Below are 11448 nucleotides of genomic sequence, written 5' to 3'. Positions count from 1 at the left end.
AAACAAACATGTTAATTTCCCTCAGAAATTGTAAACAGCAATTTCATTTAATTAAACTAACATTGGTTTTGCTACTTACTTTCCAAATATCCAAGTTTCTAATCTGATCAATGGCTTAGCTCATGTATAAAACCCGAAATTTGTATCTGGGTTTTGTAATACAACCCATATGTGCCTTACTAGGGCAGTTTATGCGTTGGTTATATTAAAAAAGCAGACAGCCGGGGCGAGTGATGCTTATCCAAAGAGTTTATTAAATTTGTATGCTGAATTTAGAAACCACATTATAGATTACATATTCGATATTGTACAAGCCATCAATTTGAAGAGGTTTAGACACAGTATACTGAATTAAAATTAACTTTTGAGACATTCCTTTGTTTATTTAAACAGATTTAACAACCAGATTGAACATTTATGGAAATTAATTCATGATAGCAAGATTTGAAACAAGTTTAGGTGACACTATATTGAGAGGTGAATGCATGCAGAGGTTTGATTCATTGAATAATTCTTATGTAGCTTGTGAATTGTTTTTAAGCAGAGATATATTTGGCGCTAGTGAGGCTTACAGTATTCAGACACTAATGATAATAACATACAGTAAATCTAAAACAGGTGTTGAACTGCTGAACTCGATCATGTAGAAGGGAGAGGCGGACAATCATTTTAAAAACAACTTTTCAAGATGAGGATCGTTGAGCAGATCAATATACCACCTAACTTATTCTCAGAATTTTACAATTTCATTCTGTAATTTTAAGACCTTATTATTGTAATATTATAACTTTATTCAAGTGATTTTATGATTTTATTCTCGTAAGTTTAAGACTTTATTCTCAATTTTCTGATTCTGGTAATTTTACATCTTTAGTAAAAGTAAGAGTGAAAGTCGTAAAATTACAATTTCCGACAAATTTTACAATTTTATAGTAAAATTGTACAATAAAACTTTTACAATTTTGTCCTAGTAATTTTACAAATTTCTTCTCACATTATTCTGACTTTACTCTTGTAATGTTGAGTGATTTTTTTCAATTTTATTCTTGCAGTTTTATCTATTTTTTAACTTTTTATTTTAGCGTGGCCCTAATACTCTGTCGAATTTTTGCAATCTGATATTGAAAACATTCACATTGTTATAATTTATTGTGCTGCTCAAGTCTAAATGTACTAAATGTTGACAACTATAAATTTCTAGAAGTTATAAATTGTGGATTGGTCCACTGCCCACCTCTCCCAGTAAGGTTCCTCCAGTGTTAAACCATTTTTGAAATCTAAACAGGGAAAAAAATATAGCTGCACAGAAACTACATAGGTCCAGAAGCCTGTTTTTAACACACACACACAGAAACCCAACCAATAAACCCAAGAAATGAATATTTCAAGTATAAAACTCTGGGAAACACTGTCCCCGATAAGCTGTTCCACCCTGGAAGTGAAATATGAGAGGCACTGCTCCCGATAAATACACACAAACACAAAAAATACACAGAAAATGGTAGACAAAAGCTACCGTCATTGGTCGGCATTATGGGAGACGCTGCTCCCGATAATGGATATTAATTATGGAAGGCACTGCTCCCGATAACGCCATGATCCTAATACGTGCTCCAACGCAGACCGTGCAACATAAACGGCTTGTTAGCAAATTATGGGACCAATTAGAGCCTTAAAGTTGCACAGAATCATTTTACCAAATATTGACTTTAAGTAATTAGAGCAGGGGTGTCCAAAGTGCGGCCCGGGGGCCATTTGGGCCCATGGAGTGATTTTCTGTGGCCCCCAACTGCAATTAAAAAATGATACAAATTTGGCCCAGAGATGGAGAATTTTAATTTGTAATCTGGGTTAAATTATTACCAATATAATTTTCCTATTAATGATTATCTTTTTACATCCAGAAACTTTTCCTGAAAAGCCAAATTTGCTTAATCTAAATTAGATTTAATTTTTTTGTATGAAATTTAGCTAAGAAGAAAGTGACCTCAATTCAGTCATTATTACAGAAAATAAAATTATTCAATCAAGTCTAGACAAAACTGAAAACAGCAAACGTCCAAAATCAACAGCAGTGTATCGGGGTCATCGAAGAGAAAATAAAGAGCAAATTTCCGCCAAAAAATTCAGAAATTTTGAGATGATTCTCACAAAATTTTCTACAAAAACCTTGAAAATTTCTGTGTTATTTCTTTTTCAATTTTGCTGAGAAAATTTCCGATTTTTTTCCTAGATAATTTCAGAGATTAATCAATAATTTCTGAAGTTTTTGGTGAAGATTTACTGCACCTTTCATTTATTTTTATTATTTACGACGGCCTTTATACACTGTCATAAAAATCCTTTACAAGTTTTGAAACTACAATAAGTGCAATAAAATCATTTAAAAAAATAAAAGTTGCGCTACTTTATTTTCTTGGGTTTTTTGGACTTTTGAGTCGACAATTTTGACGCTCGAGACAAAAACTTTGGACACCCCAGATTTGCTCAAATCCAGAAAAACAAATTGCAAATTTGGTTTTATTTTCTATATTTTGTTTCTCCCAGCAGGTTTTGAACATCTTGAGTTCAAACGGGAGACGTGCGAGCCAGGAAGGTGAAATCCTAACGTTATCCGATGCTCCGTTTCGTCCGATGCTCCGTTAGGGAGTCAATGTTGTAGCAGATGCTGCTGTGGCTTTCGACAGTATAACCGTCATAATTATGGAAGGCACTGCTTCCGATAATGCTGTATAAAAAGACAAACAATAAATATAGTGGACACTGCCACTGATAAATATCAAAGAAGATCTAAAAGTATAAATAAGGTTTCAGTGCTTTGAGGAGGTGATTTGTTTATGGTTCACAGTTGTTGTTTTTGTCTAGATTTTGTGACTCGCTTGTGCTTCAGGTATTTAAACATTGGAGCACTATAATTAACCTTCAAGCAGCTTCACACACACTCTCACACACAGATTTCCTGTTTCCAGCTTCAGATTTCGTCGTCGATGTCCCAGACGTTGGCGGCCATGGCATTGGCGCATCCTTGCAGGTTCCAGGTGGCCAGAGCCAGGTGGAGGCGGAGCTTCTCCATGTCCTGCGTTTCAGCGATGGCCGCCAAGGTGTGGGGGCCGCGGCCCAGCAGCAGGTGGCGGAACGGGGCCTCGACGACGGAGACGTACGGAGAAAGTAGGGAGTGCTCAACCTGAGAGAGAACAGACAGAAAGAGGTTTGGTTTTATCAACAATTACAGTCAATTCAATTCCGAAATACCTTATTTATTTTAATAAATGTCATAACAAAATCTTACCAAGTAATTTTGGTCTAGTTTCTGGTGCTCATGTCATATTACACTTAAAATAAGACAAAGTAACTTACAGCAGCATATAGAGGCTTGTTTTAAATAAATAATAACTTTATTTTGATAAAAAAGTTCTAGTTTTACTGGCAGATTGTTATAACGTGGGAAAAATGTCATAAGTGAAATAATCTGCTAATGGAACTAGAACCTTTTCATCAATATTAATGAATTATTTACTTAAAGCAACCCTATATTTCACTGTAAAGTTACTTTTGAGTTAGTTTGTCTTATTTCAAGTTTAATCATTTTTGCACTAGAAACTAGACTAAAAACACTTGGTAAGATTTTGTGTTTTTGCAGTGAAAGGTGAGAAGGATCTATGATAGCAGTCAGTCTCACAACGACCGTGAAGAGGCCTCTGACCGTCAGTTGTATGACAAAATGTGTTCTCATTCCACAAAACTTTATTTACATTCAATGTTTGTGTCGAAAAAACACAATCTTGCCTTTATGATGTTGCAATTGTAATGGCAAAAAATGGAAGCTAAAGGGTTAGGAAAACATCTGGCCACAGCTGTGGTTTGGTTTGCAGCCAGTGAATTACACAGCAAACCACAGCTGGACCAGAGAGGGGAGAAAAAACACAGAATCAGAACAAGAGTTTCTACTTCTGCAAAACGTTCTCATTGCTTAAAAAACTGCAGCGAGTAATCGCCGTCCGTTATGATCTCACCTTCATGATCCTGTCGTTCAGGATTCGACAGGATTCCTTATCCGTCAAGTCCGTGTTGGCGATGGCGCTGGTGATGGCGTCGGCCGCTCGCTTGTAGGAGCCACGGGCGCGATTCAGCCAGTTGGGACTGACGTCCTTCAGCTGACCGGACTGGAAGGAAGAGAACACAGCATGAACACTTTTAGGGAACAGATCACAGGTGTTGGACTATGAATGTCCAAAAAGGTTGAGGCATAATGCACTTATAAAACTACCTGTTGACAAACTGTTACAATTCATCTGCATTGGATTAGCACTCCTTAAAACATAACAGTTTTAACATCTTTTCACATTGATGTAATTTGTCCCTATGGATCCCCTGCATGTTATTGTTTATATCTGGAAATTTCAAGTTAAATTGACAACTTAACAGCTAAAATTAATGCTAGTCATTGTTAGCGAGCAGCTTTTTGCCCTCCAGCAGAGAGATGGGGGGTCTTACATCACACTGCAGGGCATCCATTCAAATGAAAACTGATCTGATTTGACTGATAATAACATTTGAACACACCTTAGTTCAATTTATGAGACCATTTATAGACTGGTGGACCACATAAATAGATGTGGTGGGCCAGATTTGGCCCGTGGACCTCGAGTTTGACACCTGTGCAATATGGTGATATTCTGGTGATATTTTATACTCATAAATAAAAACAATTAAGTCTTAGCCTGGCTCTAATATTCTGTTGTAAAGTTTTCCTGAAGTCAAAGAGTAAAAAAGAAATAGAAGCTGTAACAAACGCGTGTGAAACAAGATGGTCGCAGATGCAGGATGCAGATTTTAAAAAAAAGAAGTCAAAAATTCAATACAATCAATGTATCACCCAGGCCTGATCTTGACAAATCCATTTAATTCTATGAAAAATGAATCTTGAAGGTGAAAAAGGTCCGAACCTGAGTGAGCTGGTTGACCCGTTTGTAGACCTGGACCACAGCTTTGGTGATGGGGCCGTAGTATCTGCTCACATCCAGACCCAGCAGGTGGTCATGGACCAGACGCAGCACCATCAGGCCAGCGAACTGCGCCGCCGTGGCCGTCACGTTGCTGGTGCGTTGGCTGGTCCGGTAGTTCAGGTGGTCCATGTTGTCCAGGCCGGTGCCGTAGTAAGGGTACGACTCGGACTTTAACAGAACCACAGCATAGCCATATTTAAGACCACAAAAAACATAAAAAATACTTATGTTTTAAGAGTAAAACTTACATTTGATTGGATGAAGTGGAAACACATGGAGGGAATTCCAGCAAAAGCCAGGAAAGGATAAGCAGGATCTTCTACTGACATCGTCCTCAGTCTGCAAGCAGGACAAACGCTTTTTCAAAAATAAGTTTTTTCTACGGCAGCGATGGATTTGGCTTTAAAAACTCAATTTAAGGCTGATCGCTGCGTTAAACTGTAGAATTATTACACTGTTTGTTTTATGTGCACTAAATGGTGAATAAAAAAAAAAAAGAAAATCTCACTGCATTTTAAAAAATAAAAACATTTTAAGGGGATCTCCTCCTTACACGCTGGACTCCCAGTTACTTCCTCCCATCGCCTGGTAAATTGAGACAGATTTTCTAGGCATGTTCACCTGCAAGAAACAGACAAATGTCACAATAAATCAAATCATCACAGGATTAATTAAAATGAGTTTGATTATTTCCATTTGGACAACAACGGTTAAAACGATACTTCCCTTTAATACCATTTTGAAAAATACTGCAAACATTTGACTAAAAAAACTCCTAACTGGCACTTTTATGTGTTTTTAATTTTGATAACAAAGACTTTATAATCTATTTTAATTGTTGTTTTGATTGTTTGTTTATTTACTTGGCTATTTAAAATGTTTACTAGTTCAAAAGCAAGCTATTCTTTAGAAATCGAAGGTGTTTTTTTTATCTTTGGGAGGGTGTACCAATACACCATTATTATTATTATTAGCTGAAATTTGTCTTAAAATGACAACATGTTCATTTATCCCAGTAATTTTTCGCCCAGCAGCTTCAGCTGGTTTGGGGTTCATCATAAAGTTGTTTTACCTCCTTCATCGTGCTCTCGATGAGGCTGTACAGCAGCGGACTCGCAGAGGCGATGAACCTTTCTTGACCTGTCAGACATGAACTTCATCAGTTTTAGCCACGTCTTCCAACATGTTTTGTTTTTTACAGTGCGTACCCATGACTGCTCCATCCAGGTTGATGTATGTAAAGACACTTCGGTCAAGAGAGGATATGTAACCCTGAAAACAACAAAACAAACAGACTTATTTAAGCATTTTTCTACCCAAGCAGAAAATTCAGTTTAAACATGTAGTTCTTACCTCCAGCCACTCGGTGGCGCCAACATTTCCAAACTCTCCTGCACTCCAGCTTGCAAATATTATGCTTCTTCTCGGCCTGAAGTTATCTAAAACAGAAAATTTTGACAGTTTTAAACTAGCAAAATAGCTTAAACTTTTCAATCTCAACATTCTGTTTTAATATAAAAGCATATAAAGCTTTTATGATGAAGGAAGAATAAGGTTCCTACATATTTTTACATAAACATTTTACATAACTTTCCAGATTTTTCCCAGAATCTTCTGTTTGGAAATCAAAAACTCCTCACATTGTGGATTGAGGACTAGTTTTCCAAACTAAATTCAGATTCTTAAGTCATTATTTGGTTTGTATAAAATACTTTTTATAAAAATAGACATTTTTGTGCAATGAGACAAAAAAAAATCTTAAATACTAGAAACATTATTTGATGTAGGATTCTTGTACAAAGTGGAAAATGATGGGCTCACTCACGCTAATCTCCTAATAGAGAGCTAATTTTTCACTTAGCTCTTTAGCATTTTGGCTAATTTTAAAATCCATTAGCTTCCCTTAAATTATTTTTTCTGGATAAATTCTAAACCGCTAATTTAATAGGCTTTTTTGTAAACATTTAGTTGAATAAAATGCAACATTTGTGCTGAAGTTTTGGTTACTGACTTAAAAATCCTTAAAGTAGTTACATGTTTATATTTATGCTCTTATTTTTCCTTCCGTTTCCTCTTTCTTTTCCACCCAGTAACTTTATTTCAAATTTACAGGAGCAAAATAAAACATGAATGGTAAAGAACAAGACACAAACACATACAATACCTAAGGGAATTTAATTCCTTTAGAGTTAGCAAACTTCTTAGCTAGCAGTGCCCACAACAGCAAGTGGTCATTCACCACCATGGCAAACAGACTGAACTTTTAAATCCCTGTGCAGAGTGCCGGTTGTATAGGTATCCAATATGGTTTAAGTTTGGGGCGACACCTTCACCAATTTCAATGCAAAAAAACAATATCTTTCCAAGTATTTTTCTTCCAGTTTCCAGTGCAAATTTGCTAATACATTGAAATAAGTCTAAACTAAATTACAAGAAATAAGCAAGAAATAACTCAGTAATTTATTAATATTTATGAAAAAGTACAAATTCACAAATTCACTTACAACAAAATATTTTTCCCTTGTTATAAGTAAAATAATCTTATAATTGAACTTGTACTTTCTCATCAATATGAATAAATTATTGACTAAAAATAAGTTCCTACATGTTACTGAAAAGTTATCTTTAAGTTAGTTCTGTCTTGTTTCAAGTGTATTAATATATTAGCACTAGGAACTAGACCAAAATACTCAGTAAGATTTGGTGTTTTTGCAGACTGGCAGCTGCCTAAAGTTTGTTTTTCCTGTTTCTTACATTCAGAAACAGAAGTATGTCACAGTAAATGTAAAATGAGTAAGAAAAACATGATATTTACAACTTCTTACCTTTTTTCACCATCTCCTGGAACGCCTTGGCCAGTTCGATCAGCACCGAGGTGCCAACAGTGGCCTTGGTGTAACCTCTCCCCCAGGCGTCCCTCTGAGCTCCCAGCACAACATAACGATCTGAATATTCAAATTAAAACTCAGCTCAGCACCCTTATATTTAATAACTAAGATCACAAAACAACATAAAAAACCTACCAGGATCAGTAAATCCTTTGATCACGCCGAACACATTGTGGATCTCCTTGTTGACCAACACGTTGTTCACCTCCACAGTGATGTTCTGGCTGCCACCCAGCTTGTAAACCACAGACTTTAGCTCACCTTTGAAGTCACTGTTTGCTTCTACTTCAGGGCCACCAATTTTCCTGAGAACGACAGACAGAAAAGTTAATTTTATGTTTTCAAATTAAGAGGTTTTAATGATTTATTGGAATTGCTCTTTTTTCGGTGGCAGATTATGCTAAAACTGACAAAACTGGGTGCATAACTTTGTATTTATTGTGGATTTTCCATTTTGCACACTCATAATTATGCAAATAAACTCAAATATATTAATACATCTTCCAGCTCCTCCATCTGCTTTGTGAAACTTCTGGAAAAGTACTTGAAAAGCCTTTATCAGGTCCAGATGTGATTCTTTCAACGTTTAAATCAGTTTTAGAAAGTGTGAATGTATATATTATGTCTAAATAGGGATGTGGACAATTAATGAACTTACATTTTATTGTCAAATTAATGGTTTATTAGATTAAAATTGGTTGTGATCTATTAGTAACGTCCGCTCCTTCTTTTAATACTGTAGTTTGGCCGCCATCCAGCAGAGGGCGCCGCTGGTCACCTTTAAGGGGAACCGTTCAGAAACAAAATGGCGGAGCTGTCTCTGAACAGGAAAGAGAAGCAGTTCAAACCGAGTCCTTTGTGGGACATAAAAATCACTTTATACGGTTCTGTTATGAAATATAAACACCCAACAAGCTAATTAAGTTTCACCATAAGAGCTTCATGGCGAAGCAGCATCAACCTCTCATTTAAAGACGACTGATGTGCTACGAAGGCGAGGATTTAAAGACAGAAGACATGGCGCCAATAAGCACGATTGGTTTTCAAGACTGTGGTGAGTTAAAGCACTTTATAGAGCAACGTTTTGACATTCCTTCAACAACAGACAACACAATATTTCCTTTCAAGGGGTATTAGGTACTTTACATGTTTTATTCTTCTTTTAGTTTTCTATTTAGCAACCTAAATGGTTCCTGTTTTATTTTAGAAATATTTGTGAGTTTTAACTATGTGAAAAAACAAAATTTTCTGTTTAGTCCGTCAGTATTTGATACAACAAACACAAAATTATGTTAACATTGAAAGTTTTCTTAATACTGTGAAAAATGTAGGCCTTTGTGTTGTGATAAGGAGAAAATCCAGGTTTTTCTTTGCTGTCAAAGAATTCAGAAATTTGTAGATTAACCTCAAAAATGTATTACAAAAAACACAAGAATTTGAGTTTAAAAAGTGGAAAATGTGCTAAAAAATGTGAAATTTTGAGGTTAATCTAAAAAACGTTCTAGAAAAAACATGGAAATTTTCTGAGCTTGAAAAGTCAAATATTTCTGACATTTGAAGCTCTGAAATTTGTCAAAAGTTGAACATTTTTTACTTTTGAAACTCGAGGCTAAAGTCTGAGGTTAATTTCTGAGATTAATCTGAAAATTGTACTGTTCTTCCTCCTCTCTCTACAATGGCCCTAATATGCTGTCATAGTTATGTTTAGATTCACTCATTAATTGATAACTTGCATCTCTTTCCTGAATCCACAATGAAATTCAACCTCCACCCTGAAACAAAAACTGTTTGGCTACATCCGTCATGCACTATCATCTGTTTTAATTGTAAGTTGCTAACATTAGAAGAGTTGTAGCCGAGCTGGCAGTGATGGTCTGGGCCGGGATTTTTGGGAGGCCAGCTGACTCCGTTGGGGCAAACAGGGTGTTGTTGAAGGACGGGAATCCAGTAGTGTAGGGGTCCCCAGAACCAAGATGGACCTGGAAACAAAAGATGAATGAATAGGAAACCTTTTTTTTTTGTTTGTTTCCTGCTGGGTGAAGTCCCCTTGCAGGGTGACGACACACACGCAAGAGGCGCTTGGTGGAGGGCAAAAAGCTGCTTGCCGATGATGACCACCATTGGTTCTGATGAGTTATCTTAAATGTATGTGTGATATATATATATAAAAGGGACACAGTGCTTTGCTACTAATAGTCAACACTACAACAAATAGATAAAGGTCAGAAAAAGTTTTTAACTAAGAAAAAAATAGGGAGGGAGAGGAAAGTATTAAGTTATTGCTAGCTTGACTTTGATAACCGTAACATGTAGATGTGATGTGGAATTCTGCGCGTTTTGGTTCAGTTATAATATAAAAAAACAAGGCGACCAACTCTGACAGAGCATCAGTAGCGCAGGTGTTTAAATTAGCTAAACAACCACCGCTGTTAGATTAGGTGGTAGCTAATCTACTACAGTAATCACTCATTAATAATAGCAAATAAACATAAAGCTTAAAAACTAGGAATTGATCGGCATACCTCTACTGAAAACGTAATACTGTAACAGACTGAATGTTCTGTTCTTTGTGTGGGAAATGCTTGAGTGTTTTTTTTTTGGTGCCGAATCTTGATTCATTTGTGGCGTTGCTATGGCAACGAGTCTGCATGTAACATGGCCGACACAGAGAATGGGGAAAAAAGAATACCACCATTGATTTTTAGTTACTCTTAACGGTTTTTCTGTTATTTTTCCCTTTGGTGTGGTGCACTGCACTAAATTAATAATCCCTACATTTATAGGTGTCATTTTGTTGACAGGATTGTTCTATCGCGGCAGCACGGCATGTAAAAGAATAGTCTTTTTGACCTCCAGCATTGTGCCTGAAATTTCCGGATGAAAACCATAATGTGCAAGGAATCAATATTTGAGTTTATGTTTTGAACTGACGTGTCCGTAGAGTTCGGTGTCTGGAATCAGCTTGTAATCTTCAGTATCAAGGTAGATTAGAACAGCAGAGGCTCCCATCTTGGCGGCGTTGTCCACCTGAAACACAAAAACAGAATGGTCAGAATGTTTAAAAGAATGGTCAAATAACATTCTTTTCAACAAAAGTGAATCTAAAGCAAGTAATGATCAACCTCAAACTGTTGCTTATTGGACCTATTTCCAATTGGACAAAAACTGCAGAGAGCAAAACTGTGGAGCTAAAACTGTCTCATAATTCACAAATACACAAACTAAGATTCACAAATGCACAGGACAAAAACCACAAACGCACAGGATGAGAATCATATGATTGGGTGATCAGCAACCGATCAGCCAATCAGATAAGACCATTTGTTAAAAAAGAGACAGAATGTTGAAACATCAGGAGAGTCTCAAAATTTACACACAAATGCAGCACCACTCACAGGCCAGAAGGAGCTCATAAATGTGAATCTCGTCTTGTGCGTTTGTGAATCTCGTCTTGTGCGTTTGTGACTCTCCTCCTGTGCGTTTGTGACTCTCGTCCTGTGCGTTTGTGACTCTCGTCTTGTGCGTTTGTGAATCTCGTCCTGTGCGTTTGTGAC

At 36.5% G+C, this 11448-nt stretch overlaps 2 protein-coding genes across 5 annotated transcripts in view; one reads left to right on the top strand and one right to left on the bottom strand.

Annotated features, from left to right (window-relative positions):
* Positions 1 to 231: 231 nt before the first annotated feature.
* tfr1b (transferrin receptor 1b) overlaps positions 232 to 11448 on the bottom strand; it is an 18717-nt gene continuing 7500 nt past the window's right edge. The window contains exons 8-19 of the mRNA XM_008396467.1: positions 10826 to 10921; positions 9734 to 9873; positions 8030 to 8199; positions 7832 to 7951; positions 6360 to 6445; positions 6215 to 6278; positions 6079 to 6146; positions 5560 to 5627; positions 5255 to 5345; positions 4947 to 5174; positions 4014 to 4163; positions 232 to 3184 (exon numbers count right to left, since the gene is read on the bottom strand). Of these exons, the coding sequence (XP_008394689.1) occupies positions 2972 to 3184; positions 4014 to 4163; positions 4947 to 5174; positions 5255 to 5345; positions 5560 to 5627; positions 6079 to 6146; positions 6215 to 6278; positions 6360 to 6445; positions 7832 to 7951; positions 8030 to 8199; positions 9734 to 9873; positions 10826 to 10921 (1494 nt within the window). The 3' untranslated portion in view covers positions 232 to 2971. The remainder of the gene's footprint in view (positions 3185 to 4013; positions 4164 to 4946; positions 5175 to 5254; positions 5346 to 5559; positions 5628 to 6078; positions 6147 to 6214; positions 6279 to 6359; positions 6446 to 7831; positions 7952 to 8029; positions 8200 to 9733; positions 9874 to 10825; positions 10922 to 11448) is intronic.
* sh3kbp1 (SH3-domain kinase binding protein 1) overlaps positions 8710 to 11448 on the top strand; it is a 68004-nt gene continuing 65265 nt past the window's right edge. For 3 of the 4 annotated variants that reach the window (XM_008396472.2, XM_008396470.2, XM_008396468.2), the window contains exon 1: positions 8711 to 8948. In XM_008396472.2, coding sequence (XP_008394694.1) covers positions 8876 to 8948 — 73 coding nt within the window. In that variant the 5' untranslated portion in view covers positions 8711 to 8875. Of the gene's footprint in view, positions 8949 to 11448 lie in introns of all 4 variants that reach the window. The other variant, XM_008396471.2, reaches the window with a different exon arrangement.

This window comes from Poecilia reticulata, linkage group LG20, assembly GCF_000633615.1.
Source record: "Poecilia reticulata strain Guanapo linkage group LG20, Guppy_female_1.0+MT, whole genome shotgun sequence".
Classification (NCBI taxonomy): domain Eukaryota; kingdom Metazoa; phylum Chordata; class Actinopteri; order Cyprinodontiformes; family Poeciliidae; genus Poecilia; species Poecilia reticulata.
Note: the sequence above shows the minus strand (reverse complement) of the source record. Positions and strands in the feature narration are given on the sequence as shown.